Raw genomic sequence first — 24,092 nt, 5'->3', positions numbered from 1 at the left:
ACACAGCATAGTATTGACACTAAACACATTATCCTTTGGGATGGAGCTTGTCTTCTCCATAGAAGCAGATTTAAATGTAAATGCCTTTTCAAAGAAAGTTGTGAGGCCCTTTAACATTGGGCTCATCTGAATTAGAAAAAATTCTTTCTCTCTCTCTCTCCCACTCTCCCAAAAGTTTGGGAGATTCTCATTTTATGTAAACATCAAAGAAAATTTTAATATTATTTATTACTATTAATATCAATTTTTAGCATGCAGCAATCAATTTACATTGGTAAACAGATTGTTGCATCTACCTTGTATTCCTGTTCTTTGATTTGATTTTTTTTTCTACACATTGATGATGTACTCTTATTTTTGGTACAAAATACCTGTACTTTCATTAGAGTTTATTACTGTGGTTATTGTGTAATTTTATTGTTTTTATAGTTATCCCACAGGTACCTTTAAAAATTATTAATTAGTTATTATTATTGCACAATACCTCTGCAGAGACTAAGGACTTACTGCAGGAGTTCATGCCACAATAATAATACTACAACACATTCATCTACTTTGCAAATGTAATTTTGTGTTTACTAAAATAAAGAGCCAAAAGACTTCACTTTGGTGATACAAAATTATATAAATTAAGTGGATATTAAATCCAACATCATTTTCACAGCCTAAAATTTTCACAGCATAAAAATTTTGTGTGAAAATTGACCAGAGAGTTTGAGGGAACACACTTGCTGCCGTACTACGAGTTACCCTAGCCGAACCTTATAGGAAGCACGAATGCTCAAAGCACCTATATATTTGCCTCCTATTGGTCCATTTTGATAAGGTTTCACTGATCTCTCTGCTGTTGCAAACTCACTGGTTTTTGTCAGAGACACTGTTTAAGTAAAGGCCTCTCTAAAAATTAGGTGATCCCCTGGATAGCTCCCTACGAGTGACCGAAAGATCATCAAACTCAGTGTTGATTCCACTCAGTCACAGATTCACCCTATCACTGAGCATAACCACTCAATGAGTTTGAAAAAGCTGTCAGACCAGTGAAACCTTATCAAAATGGACCAATAGGAGGCGAATATATGGGTGCTTTGAGCGTTCGTGCTTCTTATAAGGTTTGGCTAGGGAAACTTGTAGTATGACAGAGAGTGTGTTCCCGCAAACTCTCTGGTCAATTTTCACACAAAACTTTTATAGTTTCTGCATTTGGCTTTGAAATGATGTTGGATTTAATATCCACTTAATTTATATAATTTTGCATTGCCAAAGTGAAGCCTTTTGGCTCTTTATTTTAGTAAATACTTTACGTGCTGACTGAGAGCTTGCTTATGGAAAATACACCTCTCCGACACCTCGAGTTCCTCAATACTGAGAGTTTTTGTTCTCTCAGGTTTCTGCTGAGTCCTGCCCCACTAAGGGGGCTTAAGATTTTAGAAAAGTTTTGCTTGAGAGAGCATTTTGAGTCTACAGGGTAAGTGTTTTCCAGAGTGATCCATGTGGGGCTGTGTTGGTGGGTGCTTCCCCCCGGGAAAATGAGCTCTTCTGCTCAGTGATGGGGTGAGTCTGTCACTGGGTGGAACCAACGCTGAGTTGGATGATCTTTCATAGGGAGTGGTTTTGATCACTCATAGGGATCACAAATTGGGTCTGTGGATCACCTAATTTTTAGAGAGATCTTTACTTAAACAGTGTCTCTGATGAAAACCAATGAGTTTGAAACAGCAGAGAGACCAGTGAAACCTTATCAAAATGGACGAATAGGAGGCAAACATATGGGAGCTTTGAGCATTCGTGCTTCCTATAAGGTTCGGCTAGGGCAACTTGTAGTATGGTGGTGAGTGTATCCCTGCAAGCATTCTGGTCAATTTTCACACAAAACGTTTATAGCTTCTATATTCAACTTTGAAATGATGTTAGATTTAATATCCACTTAATTTATGTAATTTTGTGTATTAATTGCATGTATTCTCTGGCCAGTATGTCTGTTTTGCATAATGAAAAACTCAAGTTTCAGTAATAATAATAAATTAACTTTAACGAAAACTAATGACAAGGGGATTACAGAAATGAAATGAAGGGGGTACTTAAGGGTCAAAGCTGTATAACTGAGAGGAGACCTCCACATAGCCTTTAAAGGAATGCAGAGAACCAACCAGGGCTTCTGACCAAATGTCCAATCCTCACCTTCTCATGGTGCACCCTGTTTGTTATCTACTTGGATACTGAACGAACGAGGATGGGCTGGCAATTTGGGATTTAGCCGACCAAATTGTATTCTTATTGGTTAAACAAAATAAAAAAATGATGGTACAACATGACAAAATTTCATGCCAGCTGGGACGTTGCCTGGTTAAACAAGGCCCCGGTTGTTTTCGCCAGGGAACCAGGGAGAACAGCGAAAAGTCAGCTACTGGAACAAATCTGAAAACAAACCCCAACTCAACATCACCAGAGTTAAAGATCGGTACTATCAACGTAAGAAGCCTGAATGGCAAAGAAATGGAGCTAGCTGAGGAATTAGGTAAGTACCAGATCGACATAATAGGGGTATCTGAAACAAAAAAGAACAAAACTGGTGAGATCTTTCTCAGCAATAAATACAAAATGTTATATTCAGGCAATGACAATCAATGAAAAGAAGGAGTAGCCATAGTATTCAACACAAAATACGAGGCTAATCTTCTTGAATGGCAGTCAGTCTCAAGTAGAGTAATGTGGGCAAATATGAGAACGGGGAACTCAACAATGAGACTTATTTGTGCCTATGGTCCTACAGAAGGTTCTACTAAGGTAGAAGTGGAGGAATTTTTTGACGCTTTAGAAAAAGCAACTGACACAATGAAAAAGGAAAAGTTGGTCCTTGTTGGGGATCTAAATAGCAGAGTAGGAAATGATTGTGAGACATACAAAAATATTTTGGGAAAATTTGGAGAAAAGAGCAAAGCTAATAATAATGGCAAATACCTGTTGGATTTCTGAATAGGGCATGAACTGGTTATTATTAACACAATGTTCCAGCATAAAAATGTGCACAAATTCACATGGAGAGAAGAGGCAAGGAATAAGAAAAGTCTCATTGACTATGTTATTGTTGATAGTGATGTTTTCTCCCTGGTGCAGGACACCAGAGTGTACAGAGGATTTGAAATTGGAAGTGATCACTATTTAGTCTTGAGCAGGATAAAATTGAATTTCATATTGAAAAGAAGAACATGTAAGAAAGTTTTAAAGCGAATAAAAGTTGAGCAGCTCTCAGATGTGAACTGGAGACTAAAATACACAAAGATTATTGAAGAAAAAATGAAAGGGTTTGAGAACAGGAATCAAACCTTGGAGATTCAGTGGCAAACTCTGAAGAAATCATTCATTGATTCTGCCAGAGAGGCATGTGTTGTCTGCAAGGATAAAAAAATCAGAACTCCCTGGTGGACACAGGAAGTTAAAGAGGCAGTGAAGGAAAAGAAGAAAGCATATCAAAAGTTCCTGTCAAATAAGTCAGATTGTGCTCTTGGAGAATATAGAGACAAAGGCAAGAATACTAAACACTGTGTAAAACTAGCTAAACAAAAGTCATGGGAGGACTTTGGCAAGAATATAGAAAATAAATATCAAGAAGGTGGCAAAATATTCTGGAGGTTGTTGAAGAAGCTTAGGAATGGAGGAAAGAGTGCTGTAAAAGGAGTTAGAGATGATAAAGGTGACATGAAAACTGGAGAAAAAGATATCCTTGAAGTATGGAGTAATTACTTTGAAAAACTGCTAAATGTAACTAGCAGTGATGACAGCACAGTGGTAAAAAACACTGACCAGGCATGCAGGCAGGAATACATATCCATACTTGAAGTAGAAAAAGCCATCAAAGGCAGCTGGAGTAGATGATATTCGACCAGAAATGCTGAAGTATGGTGGTATAATAGTCTTACAGTGGCTGCACTGCATAGTTCAGAAAGCCTGGACAGAGGGACAAATTCCCGATGATTGGAGTAGAGCTCTCATAGTACCCACATATAAAAAGGGAAATAACACTGAATGTGAGAATTACAGAGGTATTTCCCTACTGAGTTCCTGGCAAGATCTATGCAAGTATACTTGAGAAACGGTTGAGAAGAATTGTGGAAGAAAAGCTTGGTGAAGAACAAGCTGGATTCAGGCCAAACAGAGGCTGTCAGGATCAGATCTTCACTTTACGACAAATAGTCGAGAAAGCATGGGAATATAACAAAGAGCTGTATTTTATTTAAGTTTTGTTAATCTGGAAAAGGCATATGATAAGGTGCCAAGAGAGAAGCTATTCAATACACTGCAGTTATATGGCGTCAATGGGGCATTATATCAAGCAATACTTAATTTTTATTTTTGACTTGTAAGTCAGCAGTTAGAATTGAGGGAAGTACAGGAAGATGGTTTAATGTTAAATCTGGTGTGAGACAAGGATGTACATTATCCCCTCTGTTATTCATTATCTATATGGATCATATTATGAAGGAAAGTGGTATTAAACATGATATCAAAATTGGAGATGTTAATGTCAGCTCTTTGCTTTATGCGGATGATGTTATACTTCTAAATAAATCCGCTACAAGTCTGCAAGATTCTCTGACTAAATTGAATAGTTGTTGTAATAGATATGGTATGAAGGTCAGCAATAAAAAGACAAAGACAATGAAAATAGGCAGAATCATTGAAAATGTCAACTGTGTTGTGAATGGAGAACCTGTGGAACAAGTAAAACATTCCAGCTACTTAGGCACGATTTTTACTGAAGATGGTAAATTAAATATAGAAATAGACAACAGAATCAGCAAAGCTGGTATGGTGGGAAGTCAATTGAATAAATTCATATGGAATAAGAGAGAAATTAGTCGGAACACTAAATTAGCTGTATACAAGACAGTGTTCAATCCAGTTTTAACTTATGGATCTGAGAGCTGGGTCAGAAGTAAAACACTTGACCAAAGACTAGAGACTGCAAATATGAGAGTCCTGAGAAAGATTATAGGCATGAACAGATGGCATCAATGGCAATATCATATTAAAAATGAGGATATTAGGAAAGAACTTGATAGTGTCAGCATCCAGGAATGCGTTAGCAGAGCTAATCTCAGGTGGTATGGTCACCTAAACAGAATGGGCGAGGAAAGATTAGCAAAACAAGTGTTCTCTGCCAGGTTGGCAGCAAAACGACCCAGAGGACGAACAAGATATAGGTGGATTGATACGGTACAAAGTGCCTTAGACGATAGAAATATAAGATCTGATAATGTTGGAGTCTTGACAAGTAACAGACTGATTTGGAGGAAAATTGTAGATAGGAAGTTAGTAATGATATAATTTTTTCATGTAGTACTATCATATCCTGTACACCCCCTTGTGGGTACATGGCAGGAATTTGATGATGATGATGAAATGAAAGCAAATTGCAAGGATGTGTTATCACCTGGGTGGAAATGTTGCAGGTAATAGTTATTGATGTGGGAATAGAGAGAGAGAGAGAGAGAGATGAACTGGAGGTACTCAGGATATTTGCTAAATATTATAAGAATGAGCAGAGGTGAATGTACAGGCACTTTAAGCACTTGTGCTTCCTATAAGGTTTAGCTTGGGCAACTCATAGTATGGTGGCAAGTGTATTCCCGCAAGTTCTCTCTGGTCAATTTTCACACAAAACTTTTATAGTTTCTGTATTCAGCTTTGAAATGATGTTGGATTTAATATACACTTAATTTATGTAAGTTTGTGTATTAAATGCATATGTTCTCTGGCCAGTTTGTCTGTTTTGCATAATGAAAAACTCAAGTTTCTGTAATAATAATAAATTATGTCAAGAGAGTAAAAGGAAGAATGACCATGGAAGGATAACTTTAATGAAACCAATGACAAAGGGATTACAGAAGCAAATGAAATGAAAGCAAATTGCAAGGATGTATTATCACCTAGGTGAAATGTTGTAGTGATAGTAACTGATGTCGAAATATATATATATATATATATATATATATATATATATATATATAGAGAGAGAGAGAGAGAGAGAGAGAGAGAGAGAGAGAGAGAGAGAGAGAGAGAGATGAACTAGAGGTATTCAGGATATTGCTGAATTTCAATTCAATATAATTCCAGCCAGAGGATTAGATGGATATCTGCCTAAATATTATAAGAATGAGCAAAGAAATTTGCATCGCCTTTGATTAGGCTGTTATGTCTTAGCTATGGTAAGGTCAACTAAGGTTGACCCAAGTCTCAACTATGGTAAGGTCAGAGTAGAGCAGAAGGACAACAAAACAGATCTACTGCACAAAGGATGTTTCAAGACAGAAGTAGGAGACAATGTAGGAGAGAATATGACTCTGTGAAGGATAAGTATGCTTTAATAATTTATTCACTTAATTAAAATAGAGTGACAGTTAAGTTGAATATTGGAAATTACCTACTTGGTGATACTTGGGAACATTGCAAAAGCATTTGATAGGATACCACACTGAACTATGTTACATAAACTGGAATAAACAAGGATGGATATGAATAAATATAATAGATTGTATTGATACAAATTTGGCTGATGGACAGATACCAAAGAGTAGTATATGGAGGAGCGAAAACCAGGAGAAGAGAGGTGACTAGCAGTGTGCTGCAATTATATGAAAGAAAATATTCAGGTAGAGGAGATTAGAGATCCAGGAGTTGTGGTATGCAGAGACTTGAATTAAGGAATCACATTGCCCAAGTTGTGAAGTTCTCACATCCGATTATAGCAATGATACAGAGAATCTTGGCGTGGTTATGGGTCCATAACTTCTTTATAAGGCTCTGATCACACTACATATAGCTTGTTGTGCACACACTGGTTACCTGGATTTCACGAGGATGAGAATATATTACAAAGGTTCCAGAGAAGATTGACTAAGACGTATCATGTTTTTGGAATGTGGGGTATTAAGACAGATTCAGCAAATGCAGTTTGTGAAGCCTCATGAACAGAAGAAGGAAAAGGAGAGAGGGGGGGGGGTATATGACATATAAGTTGGTAACTTGTTGTTACCAGATTAATGTGGAACAAATTTTTCCCAAAATGAAAGATAGGGGTAGAACAAGAGGCCATCTCTGGAGAGTGTATAAGGAAGGTGCATGGAAGTAAGGAGCGGGTTCTTTGCACAAGGAATGCATTTCCTGAAGGTGTGGTGAATGCAAACACACTAAATGAGTTTAACATATCTATGAACATCAATCTTATATCACCTCCAAGAAAAGTCACAAATCAGTCTAGCAGAACATGGGATCACCAATACTAGCCAGAGGATCGTCGATGATAATAAATTATTACACGGTTGGTTCCATCTTTTTAAAGAAAGTGCCAAAGTCCTACATCACCCTAACTTCAACCTTAATGATGGACACCCCATACCAAAACTCTGGAAAAGTGTTTTCAAGAACTATACTTCTTAATATTATATGTATAAGGTATTTTTTTTTTAAATACATATTTATATCTCTCTACCACAGACATACACACACCTCTTTTGGATTCTAAATGTTGTTTCATCACCTGGCTGTCTTGTAACTGCATGAAAAGATTCAATTCTCCATGTATCTTCACTATTGTTTGATTTTAGAATTTCCTACTGTAAAGTATTACACTGAGGATGGTTTACTGATTACTGAAAAATTTACACTATAATTGACATTAGTCAATTAAATATTTAGCAGTGCCTAATATGTAACATTATTTAAACGAATAAGTTTAAGGAAAAATTTGATGAGGTTTATGTGTGACAATGTGTATCTACCATGATGAGACTTTTACTCCATGGAGGTCTCATGTTAAAATCACTCTAGCTTTCTTGCTGATTTTTCTTTGGTACTATTATTTGTGGGAACTTGTTATTATTATTTGGTAACCTCCATGGAGTCAACAGACTCATCGTGGAAGGCCCACCAGAAACATATCTATCATAACGAGCTTTGAAGTTATTTACACTACCTGCACACACACACACACACACACACACACACACACACACACACACACACACACACACACACACACACACACACACACACACACACACACACACACACACACACTCAGTTAATGCATTCCACTCACTAATAACTCTCCACATAAAAAATGTACTCCTCGCACCCTTCTTCACCACATCTTTATAAAACTTCCAGGGATGACCTCTTGTTCTTCCCATCTTCACATCCACACTTTTTCCATGCTATAGCGCCAAGTTTTCTCCTGAGCTTTTCATAATCACTGGCCTTGAAGTTCCACATATATTCTTTCCTCATACAGAAGACTTCATATATTGCTAGTGACTACCAAGGTGATCATTTCATTATCACACTCACCAATTAAATGGAAATTAAACACTCCCTCACATCAGATAAAATGATCAGATCTAAGACTCTCAATCTTTGTGTGACCTACTTTACATACTGTCTAAGATAGTTGTTTATCAAGATAACTATATTAAGAAATTTATTTTCCTTATTCCTAATGTTCTCTCTTCATTCCAATCTATTGTATATTACCATAATTAAAATCACCCACAACAATCAACCCAAGTTGTTGATACATTTATTTATTATCACCATCCACATTTCTTGGTTTTTACAATAAATTAGAAAATTTTTACAATAAATGATTATATTGTTTGTAACTGTTATATAACTCTCCAACTATTATTGTACGGTGAGAAGGCTACTTTAATGCAGGCTAATTAGTCCTTTATCAATTAGGCCTATTACGAGCAAGTAATAACCTGGTTTCTTGTAAACTTCGATATTTCTGTTGCATGTATTTTCCTTCTGACCAAATTGTGCATCTTGCATGAGGGAAAGAGTAATCCAGTAATATCACATGAAAAATCCTTGTCACTTCCATCATAGAAAACCTGATTACTAATCTTCAGCTGTACATTCCTAATGTGATTCAAACCTTAGTCTTTCCCCAATCATTCTATCCAGTGAATGACAGTCACATGAGCAATTAAGTAATTAATTAATGTGTAAATTTAAATTTAAAAAATGTAGTATTTTGCAATTTGCACCAAATTCTTTTGCTACTTAGATATTTAATTGCAGTAATCTCATAGTTACTCAGCCTCCCCCCACCCCCAAATAACTGAACCTCCAGTTAATCGTTAAATTGGTTGGTATGTCAACTGACTCTTGACACAAACTTTAACTGTACATTCAGTTAACTAACAAGTAAATTGATTTTTCAATGCAAAAGTGAATAATTGAGAGATCATTGCATATGTTAAATATCATTTTCTAACCTTCCCAATGTTCTTTCTTTTGTATCATGAATTTCTCTTCCTATCATTTCATTTTCCTCATTTCCTTTTTTGTTTCACTATCTGTGGGTCATGCCATAGTCTGTACTTGTATAAAAATGCTATGTTTTATTTCTCATGCTGCTTAATGAGATATAAAATCTCAAACATAGAAGTTTTTTCAGACATGCGATTAATATTATATGGGAGGTGTAACGTAGACTGCCTCCTCGTGGTGCACCCTGGATAACATTAAATTGTCTACAGCGACAAATGGATCCATACTCTCCTAGCAGGACTCATACACACAGGCTCTCAAATAATCGACACACCTACCAAGGATCTGAGAATCAAGAATATGGGCTCACTCTTAAAAATATGCCAATTAAACATAAAAGGCATAAGTAGGGCTAAATGCGAAGTTCTTACTAAGATCTTGAATTGCCATCAAATAGATATAATTGTAATACAAGAAACTTACACTAAGGACGATCTAGATCTACTAACAAGAGGGAAAATAATATATGGATACAATTATGATTAACTGCATAAACCATCCCAAATATGGTGTGGTAACATATATAAAAAATGACATTTCTAATTATAAGATCTGTGAACCAAGCACCAACAAGGGCATATGTAGTGTATCTATTATAATATCTGGTTATACTATAACCAATGTGTATAAACCTCCCTTAGCTAAATGGCCTGATCAAGTACTGTCCCAGCAACAACCAAGCATAATCCTGGGAGATTTTAATAATCATCACTCCCTTTGGGGCTATAGAAAGGATGACCTAAATGATACCCTACTAGTGAACTGGATGGAAAATCAGAACCTCTATCTGATCTTTGATGCCAAAGATAAACCGAACTTTCTCTCCTCTAGATGGGAAAGCATATATAACCCTGATTTGTGCTTCTGTGCAATAATGGCGGCCAAATCCCCATCTCTAGGAAAGTATTAGACAGTTTTCCAAATAACCAACAACGACCTATAATCTATAAAGTAGGCCTAAATATTTCAATCATAAGAACAGTATTAAAACCTAGGTGGAACTTTCTCAAAGCTGACTAGGATTCTTTTAAGAAACAGGTTGACACTGTAATAAGATTTATAAAGCCCACTGTAAACAATTACAATAGATTTGTTGGCATTATTATTATTATTGGTGCTGCCAAAATTAATAATTCGTTTTATATGGTACTCTTTTAGGAAAGATAAAAAATGAATGCAAAGTAAATGTTTAATAAATACTTGTATCTACATTATTTACTGCAAATTTTTTATCAAAAGAAGTTATCAAGAATCGTTTGAACAGTTTTATTTTTTTCTTATCAGCATAAATTCTACGATAACATGCAAAATGACTCTCCAGACCGGCGCTAGTGGGTCAAGCGCTACGAACGTGTTTTGAAGAGCTCCTGATTCAGATAAGTTTTACTAGGAATAATTAAGTATATATTCGTAATTGTTTAAGTAAGAGCGGCTGTAAACGTTGTACGCTACCGATATTATTAGTGTGGGGTTTTTTTTCTTGCTTAAACTAAATACGAAAACGTTAATATTAGACCTAGTAACCTGCAGAGAAAAAAAAAAAATGGCAGCGGCATTGTCATTCCATGATTTTAATTTGGATTTCAGTCGGTTCGTTAAGTGTGAGGTCTGTTATATGTATTCCTTCGACTACATAAATGATTTGTGGATGTTTAGTGCGGATGGAAGAAGGGTGTGTGCGAAATGTGACCTGAACGAGGAATTGATGAATGCGAATATGAAGTTGATGACAGAAAGTGCTAGTACCGATAGTGTCGCGAGTGCACATTTGAAAGAGAAGGATGGCGGGAGAGACAGGCGAAAAAACGTTAAAAAATCAGGAAAAAAGAAAAAGAGCGATTTGACAACCGTAACGGATGTTAAAAGGGACGAAAGTAAGGCGGAAAGAAATGAAATTGAGAGAACGAATGAAAGTAGAAATGGCGTGGTGCAGAAATCGCAAGTAAAAAAAATCGAAAGAATGAATGATAGCGAAAAAAGAATGACTGATGGCGAAAGTTGGACGCATGTTGGAACGAAAGTACTGAACCAAAGAAAGATGAATGACAGTAAAAGTGAGAAGAATGATAGCGAAAGTTGGACGCATGTTAGTCCGAAAGTACGGAAACAAAGAAAGATATGTGAGAGTGAGAAGAATGATAGTGAAAGTTGGACGTATGTTGGACCGAAAGTACGGAAACAAATAAGGATGAATGAGAGGGAAAGTGAGAAGAGGGGGTTGAGAGTTAGAAAGTTAGAAAGATTTAATGATAGAGTGAATGTGTCGCGAGGTTCAGAAGGGGAATTGGATTGGATGAAGCAAGAAATGAAATGGATGCGGAATGAAATTAAGAGAATTCAGGTCAAAACTATTAAAATAAATCATGATGGCATGAAAGAGATAACAAAAGATGAGCGAGTGGCGTTGTATGGCGACTCCATTATTAAAGGTGTGCTAGAGGATAAAATGCACAAGGTATGTTTTCCAGGCGGTAAAATGAGTAGAGTGATTGAGGCATTGAATATGAGGCGGGAATGAGCAAAAGAGTTAATTGTATTAATTGGTACAAATGATTTGAGAGAGAACAAAGAGCATGTCAAAATGAATGTCAGGAGACTGCTTGGAAAGATAAAGGAGAATAGTGTGACAGGAAGGGTGGTCAGTGTGTTGCCTAGGTATGATTGTGGTGAAATGAGGCAGAGAGCAAGGATTATGAATGATATTCTGGCTGAAATGTGTGAGGAGATGGGAGTAGAGTTTGTTAATGTGTGGAATGAGTTTGAGGGACGAAGTGAGCTGTATGGGAGCGATGGACTGCATTTGAGTGGTTATGGTGTGAGTCGCTTGGAGAGACTGCTGCTGGAAGGTAGAGAAGTGAATAGAGAGAATGAATCAGATCGAGAGGGGAGTGATGTGGAAGAGCAGGAGAGTAAGACAGGAGAGATTGAAGGAGTGGAAATGAATGTGGAAGTGAGTGGTATGAGTATAGAAAATGAGAGAATGGGTGTGCAAGAGGAGCAGGGAAACGGCGAGGCTCAGGGTGGACAGGGATACACAGCGTGAGAAAGGTGGATGCTCCAAGAGGAGGTGAGAGAATGTGTAGGCAGGAAAGTAATGAGATGATCAGGGATCAAAAGGAAACAGATGGAATTGCAAAGGGTTCTAAAATGAAGAAGCAGAAAGGGAAATGGCCCCAGTCCAGCATGGAGAGATCACATCGAGTGAGTGGTATCAGTGGAACTAGCTGTAGATCCAGAAATGAGTTGTTGTGTTTGTATACCAATGCTAGAAGTATAAGAAACAAGGCGGATGAAATGGTTGCACTAATTGCGTCTGTGCACCCAGAGATTGTCGGAATAAGTGAGACATGGTTAGATGAGGATGACATCCTGACAGGAATAGAGATGGAAAGGTATGATGTGTTTCGTGAGGATAGAAGGGGTAAAAAGGGAGGGGGAGTGCTATTGATGATAGAGAAAGAGTTATGTCCATACAAGGTAGAGATCCAAGAGGGAAATGGGGCCAGTGGTTTTGAGGCAGTATGGTGTGAGATAGAGGTGAATAGAATCAAATACTTGGTGGGATGTTGTTATAGACCTGGTAATGTGGATGGTGGTGATAGTGAAATGTATAGTCAAATAAGCCAAGCAAATAAGAAAAGGGTGATCATTATGGGTGATTTTAATTATGGCAATATAGACTGGAATGAAGAGATAGCAACTGGAAGTAAAGAAAATGAGTTTCTTGAGTTTTTGAGGGATAACTACCTCAGACAGTATGTAACAGAGGGCACAAGAGGATTAAGGGTCTTGGATTTGGTCATCTCATCGGAGGATGTAATTATCAATGAGGTATCAAATCATCCACCAATTGGTGAAAGTGACCATGAGGTGATTACTTGGGTGGTTGCCAGCAGTGCAAGGACCCCTGTGAAAAAAGGGTATATGTGGAACTACAAGGGGGGGGTGATTATGAAGAGCTCAGGAGACAGCTTGCAGGTATAGCATGGAATGAGGAGTTAGCTGGAAAAGAGATCAATGCAGCTTGGGGGATTTTCAAAAAATATTTAGTGGATGCAATGTCTAAATGTATACCACGGGTGAGAAGGTTAAATAAGTTAGGTGTGAGATGAATGAATAAAGAGATTAAGCATGCAATACAGAGAAAAAGGGCATTGTGGAGGCAGCATAAGAGAAGTGGAAGTAACCAATTTCATGAGTTCTACAAAGACCAGGCAAGGAGAGTGACTTGGTTGGTGAGAGTAGCTAAAGAGAGGTATGAACAGCAGTTAGCTAATGAAGCTAAAAAGAATCCTAGGGAGTTCTTTCGATATGTAGCCAGCAAAAGAAAGAATGATTATGGAAGGATGATATTGATTGGAGGAAATGGTATAAAGACAGCTGTTGCAGAATGTGTGGTGGAGATACTTAATGAGCAGTTCATAAAAATCTTTCAATCTTGTGAATGTGACTTCATGGAGAGATTAAGAGCAGTTGATGATGGGGAGGAGAGACTGACTGTAAGTGAGGAAGAGGTGTTTGGGGAGTTGAGTAAACTAGATGTAAATAAGGCTGTGGGACTTGATAATATATCACCGCGTATTCTGAAGGAATGTGCCAGAGAGTTGACACCTGCCTTGACATATTTTTTTAATACGAGTCTTGCACTTGTTCAAGTCCCTAAAGAGTGGAAGGAGGGCAAGATTGTACCACTTCATAAAGGAGGTGATCGAACTCAAGCATCAAACTATAGGCCTATCTGTGTGTCAGGTGTTGTGGTTAAGTTGTTGGAGAAGCTTGTGAGAACTAGGATCCAGAGTTGGGTTGACAACAATGGTATAATCTTTGATGGACAGCATGGATTTGCTAAAGGGAGGTCGTGTTTTAGTAATCTACTTACTTATTACAATAAAGTGACTGCTTCCTTGGACAGAGGAGAAGGATACACAGTAATATATTTGGATTTTGCAAAAGCTTTTGATAGAGTACCTCATGATAAGTTGACAGTCAAACTAGAGCAGATGGGGTTGAATATTAGATTAGTGCATTGGATTGGAGACTGGCTATCTGATAGGTATCAACAAGTTGTGTATGGGGGTGCAATATCCAGGAAAAGGAAAGTCACTAGTGGAGTGCCTCAGGGATCTGTTTTAGGGCCATTACTATTTAACTTGTATATTAATGATATTGGCAAAGATTTGGATGGAGATATTCAGTTGTTTGCAGATGATGCAAAGTTGGGACGAACCATAAAGAGTAGTGAAGATGTTGTGGCTTTGCAAGAAGACTTGAATAAATTGAGTGATTGGGCAAGCAAATGGGGATGTGAGTTCAATGTTGCAAAATGTAAGGTTTTAAAATTTGGAAAACAAAGATGGGATGCAGAATTTATGCTTGGTGAGAATATATTGTTGGAAGTAGAGGAAATAAGAGATCTCGGAGTGATAGTGGATAAGGATCTAAAATTTAGGGGACACATCGCCAAAATTGTGAAGACAACACAAAGACTTTTGGGAATGATGAGGAGGACACTGACGTGTAGAAGTAGGGAGATTCTTGTTCCATTGTATAAGGCTTTGATTAGGCCACACATGGACTATTGTGCCCAGATTTGGTCATCTGGTTTTCAGAAGGATGAAGAGATGTTGGAAAGGGTCCAAAGGCGACTGACTAAGGTAGTTTCTGACCTCTGGAATGTTGAGTATGAGGTAAGATTGAAAAGATGTAATTTGCAGAGTCTAGTGGAGAGAAGGAAGAGGGGAGATATGATAGAGACCTACAAGTTGGTAAGGGGTTGTTATAGGATCAATGGTGGAGAAGTTCTACAGAGAATAGTGGGAGATCAGGGGAGAACCAGAGGTCATGCCTGGAAACTGTATAAAGAGGGTGTGAGTAGGGGAGTGAGAGGCAGGTTTTTTTCGTGCAGAGTTGTGAATGATTGGAATGCCTTGCCTGAGAGTGTGGTGTCTGCAAGGAGTTTGAATGTGTTTAAGACCCGGTATGATGAGATGTGTGTGAGATAAAAGGACCTCCTAGATGAGTATTTGACTCCATGAGGTCTTGTTTAATAATAATAATAATAATAATAAGAGGTTTTAAGAGAGATTATATCCCAGGCTGGAATAGTGACAGTGAAAAACTGTATAAAGAATTTTCTAATAATAATAACCCTACAGTAGCCACTGAGCTACTGAAGTCTCTTGACAATGCTAGAAAAGACATGGATTAAAACAATGAACAATTTTAATTTTACTCATTCCAGTTGAAAAGCTTGGTCCCTGATTAGGAAGCTTGACCCTAATACAAGGACTTCTGGTAAACTGCCCACCATAGATCCAAAACACATTGCAAAGCATATAGACTCGATGACTAAATATCCTCAAGATAGAGTAGCAACAAGAGAGGTGAAACAAAAACTAAAAAATCTTAAAACAGATCTTCCACCATCATCACTATCTCAGGCTTTCGCTTCTCAGGAACTTACCCAGGCAGTTAACTCATTGAGGACTGGGAAGGCAGCTGGACTTGATAACATCTAACCGGAATTCATTAAGAACTGTGGACCAAAAACTATTAAATGGCTTACTACTATGTACAATAATATCCTGAACTCTGGCATACTTCTATCAATTTTTAAAAGATCTAAAATCATTGTTGTCTTAAAACCTGGCAAAGACCCTACAATTGCTTCCAACTACCGTCCTATCACCTTGTTAAGCATCTGCCTGAAACTTCTCGAAAGAATGCTATACAACAGAATTTCTTCAAGTATACATAACAGAAATCCACAGGAACAGGCTGGCTTCAAACCTGACAGAAGTTGTGCGATCAAGTACTGGCCTTGAAAACCTTTATAGAGAACGGTTATGAAAAACAATTGAAAACAATAGCAGTATTCGTGGACCTCTCTGCTGCCTATGACACAGTGTGAAAAGAGGGTCTTATCTTAAAATTCCTAGAAACTATCCAATCACCAAAACTATCCAACCTAATTAATCAAATACTAGCAGACAGATGGATACAAGTATCTCTCAATGAATCCAAAAGTAAATTCTTTAAGATTAAAAATGGCCTACCTCAGGGATCAGTTCTTGCCCCATTGCTCTTTAACTTATATATTAGTGATATCCCAGAGACAACATCATGGAGATTCATGTATGCTGACGATATTGCCATTGCAACTCAACATTCAACATTCCAAAAAGCTGAGAACACCTTAACTGAAGATCTGGCTGTACTTGATAAATACTTTAGACGATGGCAATTACAACCTAACCTAAAAAAGTAGCATCCTTTCATTTAAGTAATATCCAGGCCAACTATATCCCGAAAGTTTACTTCAGAAATAAACAGGTGAAATTTAACAATCATCCAAAATATCTAGGAGTTACATAGGTATTTTGGATGATTGTTACCCTAGAGAGAGAAGTTTGACATTTAAATATCATCTGGAAAATATTGCTGTAAAATTAAAAACTAGTCATAATATAATGAATAAACTTGCTGGTACTTCTTGGGGGCGCTGATACCAATACACTGTGTACTACTGCACTGTCTTTGGTCTATTCTACAGCAGAGTATTGTGCTCCTATGTGGCTGAACAGTGCACACGCTTCTTTAGTCGATGTCCAGCTGAATCAAACTATGAGGATGATCTCTGGAGCTTTAAGATCTACTCCTGGCTACTGGCTCCCAACTTTCAGTAATCTATTGGATGTTGGAAGTTTTTTGCACTTGGTTAGACTATAATAAATTTAGTTTAATCCTTTATCCGAGTGTAAGCAAACAAAGTTGGTGCCTGAAGTATCTTCAGGACTGAGGCAACTCGTGGTAAAGGTGGACCAAGCTCTCATCACTCCTAGTCTTAGTATCTCCCATAATGCAAAGCACCCCCCCCCCCCCGCCTTGCAGACATGTATAATGCTATGCATTAAGGGAAGGGCCACTACTCAGACTGGTTTCGACCTTTATTGAGGTCTCATCAGTGGGAGCCAGACCCAGAGGTGGTGATACCAAGGTGGAAGCAATGGAGAAGTCATATTTACCTATACGAGTTGCCAAAAAGTGTCTCACCTTTTTATTAAGTTACTCTGGATTTAGAGAAAGATGTTGGAAGTTTTTTCCCAATTGGTTATACTACAATAAATTTAGTCTAATCCTTTATCCAAGTGTGAGCAAACAAAGTTTGCACCTGAAGTATCTTCAGGACTGAGGCAACTCATGGTAAAGGTGGACCAAGCTAAGGTGAGACACCTTTTGACAACTCGTAGAGGTAAATATGACTTCTCCATTGCTTCTACCTCTGGCTCCCACTGACGAGACCCCAATAAAGGTCGAAACCGGTCTGGGTAGTGGCCTTTCCCTTAATGTAGCATTATACATGTCTGCAAGGGGTGTGCTTTGCATTATGGGAGATACTAAGACTAGGAGTGATGAGAGCTTGGTCCACCTTTACCACGAGTTGCCTCAGTCCTGAAGATATTTCAGGCACAAACTTTGTTTGCTTACACTTGGATAAAAGATGAAACTAAATTTATTATATCTAAGTAATATAGCCCCTCCCTCGCCCTGTAGGACCCAAGCCTTAAGTAAGTTATAGACAAAAATAATTGGAAACAGTTCCTTGCCTACCCACCAAGACATTACCTTCCATACGCCACAAAAAACTGAAATCCAGGTGTCCTGCCTGGAGGAGTGCAATACAAATAAATGACTAGAACTTTGACCTATGTGAGTCATGGGGAGAGTATTGGTTTCAACGTACCTCCAATCTTCAAATTCCCATTTCAAATCCAACATCTCATCTGGAGGGCTTCAATCTCCCTAGACATGTTTGGACCACTTTAAATTGGATCAGAACAGGATATGGGAGATGTAAGCATCTCTTGCATAAATGGAGCTGGTCCGATACTCCAAATTGTGAATGTGGAAGAGGGATCCAGACTATCAATCATATTGTGCTTGAGTGCTCTATCTACTCATTCTCAGGTACTAAAGAGTACTTTTTTAAACTGACTCCAGAATCCCTGGAGTGGATCTGGGATTTAAGGATTAAGCTCTGATTCCTGATTCTTAATTTTTATGTTTAATCATTTCAACAAATTGCACCCCTTTTAATATGATTTTTACAATTGTTTTTATGCTGTTTTATGTAATTTGTATGTATTATCCTGAGACCTGTACATTATACGCTAAATAAATAAATAATATTTTATGTATTGCATATAACAACTACTTACCACTACAATATTCACAAGGGAAATTGCATTCAGAGGAATGCTCCACCAGTACATCAAACCCATTAAATCGATGGTTATCATTGAAATAGTTAGTATCATAATAAGAGCAGAAAAGAGATCAAAGCCAAGCAAAAGAAAGGTGACTACAAAAATTGCTGCAAGCGAAAGTCCAAGGCTTCTTAGAGTATCTGGCCATATAGTGAGATACTGTTCATAAAACACATGTGGGAAACTAGAAATAAAAAGCAGTAGATGTATTGAATTTTGGAATAAATATTAAAACGTTTTTTTTTTTTTTTTAGTATGAATATTTTTTTTTTATTACATTTCAATTTTGTGGATAATAGGATTGGAGTTCTATATACATAAAAATATACAAAAAATATAATACATAATTATCATTTATAAAGTTCTAGCAACAAGGTTCACTTGGTACCTCAATGAAGATAGAATATTTGAGGAATGGAAATAATCTAAAACCATCCTCATCCATAAAAAAAAGAAAAGAAAGAGAATATCGACAACTCAATATTGACCAATGTGTCTCCTTCCCACCTCTATAAAATATTCACAAGAACCATTCTAATAGAATTAAAAACACTATATGAAGATAGCAGCAAAGAGCAAGCAGGATTTAAGAAAGAATTCTTCACAACTGATTATATACATACAATAAACCAACTAACTGAAAAATGCCAAGAATATCATCTTTCACTTTATTTGCTATTTATCAATTTCAAAAAGCATTTGACGCAGTAGAACATAATAACCTAAGGCACTAAAAGATCAGGGTATTAAATAACCACATACAGGTTAATTCAAAACATATATACAGGCAGCAAAATCCAGATTACTCTTTTTAATAAACACCCTTGAAATACTTCTAGGGAGAGGAGTAAGGCAAAGAAATATGATCTTTCCCAATCTTTTTAGAGCAATGCAAGAAAACATTCTCAAAAACACAAACCGGGATGTATATGCAGATGAAGAGAATCTTAAAATACTCCTGTTTGCTGATGATGTGGTTCTGATATCTCATCGACCATTTGAACTAGAAATAATGTTGAATGAAATGGATTTGTACTGTAGAATGGTAGAATTAAAACTTCACCTTGACAAGATAAAGTCGATGAAAAATGAATACTGTCATGACCACCAAATCAAATTGTAAAATGTAGTCATACACAGCATGGAGAGCAACAATTATTTAGGACAAGCAATCAAAATGGACTATGATATTATTGTTATACTGGATACTAGTACATATTATACTAAAATGGTTATCCTCAAAATATAATCAACAAAATTCTCTATAGAAATAACCTCCAGCAACAACCTCGGACAACCCAGTACGTATCATCCATCGTCATACCCTATGCTGGATCAGTCTCCACCAAAATAGCAAGTATCATGAGACCTTTTAACATCAGAGGTGTTTTTAAATGTACCACAACTACAAGACAGTTATAAAGATCCCCTAAGGATAGCATTGCTTTCTACAAATATGCAGGTGTTTATAGCATACCATGTACGTGTGGACTTACCTACATAGGCCAAACTTCAAGAAGCCTAGAAATTCAAAAGAAGGAACATGTTGGAGATGTCAATCATAATAAAACAGACACCTCAGGGTTAGCACATCATTTCTCAACATCAAACCATTCAATAGATTGGGATAACAGTTCCATGCCATATATCAAAGAGGATTTTAGTAGAACCTTTAAAGAAGCTGCAGTAGTCCTATGAACAGGAAATTACTTCAATAGAAACCAGGGAATAATATTAAAAGACATGTGGAAAAATCTGTTGAATTCATTAAGTTTAACAGAACTAAATTACGTGAAAAATTATAAAACGCACCTTAATAACAATAACTAAGTCTTCAAGCTTTATGTGTGTGATGTCATGAGTGCTCTCCAATTTGTCTAACTGTTTTTAAACCATTACTACATTGTTTTGTTTTTTGCATTTAATACTAGCATAACCTTTCTCATCTTGACAAAGCTAGATAGTTACAGCTAGCGAAACTAGTAGACGATTATATATAAATGTTTATTAAATCCATGGTCTTAAAAATCAAATAGTATGTTTCAAATTTAATGAAAAGGACTAAATAACAACTTTAAGTAAGTCAATTAATTTACAATAATCATGCATGTTGGGTCTACTGTAGAATACTCGAAGTTCAGTTTCAACTGAACTTCTAGTATTCTAATTCTATCATGGAATATGCTTCAGTGGTCAATTTTATTTCTTCTGTAGGCAATTTATTCTTAAAATTAGCTAATTTATCCTTGTGAAATAATTTAGCAGCTACTAAATGTTTAGTGGAAGAATACCTTTCCTCCATATCAACACATATGCAGTCACATACTTCCTCTGATGTTATGTCTTTAATTGTAATGTCCAAATATTCAAAGAGACGGAGTAAACACGATAAGCACTACAAACACTCTACTACCGGTGTAAACTGCATATAAACAACAGTAGAACTGCGTGATGGACAATGCAGCATTACGCTAATAGCTCGCATCTCACTATGATGTGCATATGCTTGCACGAGTAGCAATATGACACTGTGATAAATACAGTGCTGCTAGCGAAGATGGATTTTTATTATTTTTTATACGAAATAAGAGAATTGTATAGGATTGTTAAAGATAAAATTAAATATTACAAGCAAATATAAATAAATTAATAAATATATTTATATATCGAGAAAAATTGGGATGCTGCAGTTCTGCAGTGCCTATGCACGAGCCACCCCTGGATGGGATGCACAATTTACGTTTGTTGGGGATATATTGTTGAAGGTGGAGGATTCCTATAAGAGATCTTTGGGTGATGTTGGATAAGGATCTAAAATTTAGAGTGGCCGAATGCCAAAATTGTGAGGACAACACAATGAATTCTAGGAATGATGCAGGGGAAACTGACTTGTAGAAGTAAGGAGATTCTTGTTCCATTGTATAACGCTCTGATTAAGACACATATGGACTACTGTGCACAGATTTGGTCACCTGGTTTTCAAAAGGGCAAAGAGATGTTGGACAGGGTCCAGAGATGAGTGACTAATGTAATTTCTGATCTCTGGAATGTTGAATATGAGGAAAGGTTGAGAAGATCCAATTTACAGAGTCTAGTGGATAGGAAGAAGAGGGAATTATTATTATTATTCAGGCCTCCATGGAGTCAAAAGACTCATCGTGGGAGGTCCCCCCCTAAGAAACATAAAGTCTTTCATACCACTCCTTAAACTCATTGACATCCTCGCTCTCACCACTCCATCAGGCAATGACAGAGATGTACGAGTTGGTAAGGAGTTGTTATAGGATCAATGTTGAAGAGGTTTTTTCTGTAAATGGCAAGAGATGAGGGGAGAACATGAGGTCATTCCTGACAGCTGTATAAGGAGGGTGTGAATAAAGGAGTGAGAAGCAGGTTTTTTGCATCCAGAGTTGAATGACTGGAATGCCTTGCATGAGAGGAAAGAGATTGAACTAAGACTGTATTGTAGAAAGCGATGCCTAAGGATAGCATCGCTTTCTACAAATATGCAGGTGTTTATAGCATACCATGTATGTATGGACTTACCTACGTAGGCCAAACTTCAAGAAGCCTAGAAATTCGAAAGAAGGAACATGTTGGAGATGTCAATCATAATAAAACAGACACATCAGGGTTAGCACATCATTTCTCAACATCAAACCATTCAATAGATTGGGATAACAGTTCCATGCCATATATCAAAGCAGATTTTAGTAGAACCTTGTTTATTTATTAAGAGTTGTTTATTGCTATGTATAAGATCTTGAAGCATCTTATCAATATGCACTAAAAGGTTTGTCAAACAGAAAAGAAGAACAATGGAAAATACTGTCATCAGTAAACTATGAATAGAATTGGAGGTCAGTGAAAGGATGTCATTTATGTGCACGAGAAAGATAGTAGGTAAAAGTACAAAACCCAAATACTACAGTATTGGTAAGTAAATCAGAGAAGAAGAAGCTGTTAACCATGACATGTTCTGAACAACCAGAAAAAAAAAAGGGGGAAAAAGCAGACCATAAGATATGGTAGTTTGCTGAACCACTCTATGCCAGATTCAAGCAAATGCCCCACAACCACAGGAGTTTCTCCAAACAATTCCATGGGATGTGTCCAGAGGTGGGTGATGATGGCTAGAAGACTGTTCATATTGATTATATTTTCTGAGCAGCAGCATTGGCCTCGACAACCAAGACATCCCCAGCCTCTAAGTCTGCCTTCACGTAGGCGATTAAGGAAGAGAGCTTATGCAGAAATGAAAGCCCTATATAAGAAGAATCACAGGATGTGTGCAAAGACTATACTAGATGGGACATCTCCACCTCTCTTCAAAGATCAGCACAAATATTTTGGGAGTTTTGGAGCACTGTCTTCACCACTCCACCACTGCATTTACCTGATCAAGTCCAGCCTTGTATGCTTTGGTCTGTCACTGAATCAGCCATTTATTCTCCAGTATTGAATGAAGAAATTGTATCAGCTTTACCTACTAGTAATTCAGCTTCTGGTCCTGATGCCTTTCCACTGTCACATTTAAGGAAAGAGTCCATTCAGATCTTTCAAGATCTTCTGAACATTTTCCTATCAACTAAAGTTATTCTACCTTATTTATGGACCTCCAATGCTACATCTTCCAATTCTGACACACTCACTGCCTCAGCTGTGCCTATTAATCCAGTCCATAAATATTATGAAATGGAGGGGTGACAGAACACACCCTTGGCGGAGGCCAACGGAGACTATGAAAGGTTAAGACTTTGTGCTGTTCACCCTGACACAAAACTCTGGGCATTGATACAGGGACTTGATGGCAGCTAATAGTTGGCCATCCACTCCATACTCCTGTACTACTTGCCAAAACTTATTCCAAGGAACCTGGTCATATGCCTTCTCCAAGTCCACAAAACATGAGTAGACATTCTTGGCATATTCCCAAGATTTCTCAAAGACTTGCCTTAAAGTGAAGATTTGGTCAGTTGTGCTTCTACCAGGACGAAAGCCACATTGTTCTTCCTGGAACTTTGACTCAACTATGCTCCTGCACAGTCTTTCCAAGCACCTAGCATACACTTTCCCAGGCAGGCTGAGCAGAGAGATGCCACGATAATTATTGCAATCCTTCTGGTCTCCCTTCTTGAAGACTGGTATTATTATGCCTGTCTGCCATTGCTTTGGTGCTCGCCCAGATATCCAAGCAGCCTGACATACTCGAGTCAGCCAGAGAACACTGTCTCGATTTAAGGCTTTTAGCATTTCGGGCCGAATTTCATCATCGCCAGCAGCCTTGCCTGATTTTAGCGATTTTATTGCTAAATGGACCTCTTCTGCTGTGAGACTAGTCATTGTCCCGATCTGCACCTCTTGGATGTCCACAACTGCTGGGCCACCCGGGTTAAGAAGGCTCTCAAAGTATTCCCTCCATCTGTGGAGGATATCCTTCTCAGTTGTTAAAAGTGCACCATCAGAGGCCTTAATTGCCCTTGCTGTGCACGA

At 37.5% G+C, this 24,092-nt stretch overlaps 1 protein-coding gene across 1 annotated transcript in view; it reads right to left on the bottom strand.

The window, feature by feature from the left end:
- The window catches only part of LOC150094662 (NPC intracellular cholesterol transporter 1-like), a 559,930-nt gene that overhangs the window by 55,905 nt on the left and 479,933 nt on the right, over positions 1–24,092 (bottom strand). Inside the window, exon 20 of the mRNA XM_090411614.1 lies at positions 18,552–18,783. Coding sequence (XP_090267740.1) covers positions 18,552–18,783 — 232 coding nt within the window. The remainder of the gene's footprint in view (positions 1–18,551; positions 18,784–24,092) is intronic.

The sequence above is a fragment of the Typopeltis vanoorti genome, chromosome 21 (assembly GCF_054136105.1).
Source record: "Typopeltis vanoorti isolate ZY-2024b chromosome 21, IOZ_Tvanoo_1.0, whole genome shotgun sequence".
NCBI lineage: Eukaryota > Metazoa > Arthropoda > Arachnida > Uropygi > Thelyphonidae > Typopeltis > Typopeltis vanoorti.
This window is presented reverse-complemented; position numbering and strand designations above follow the sequence as displayed.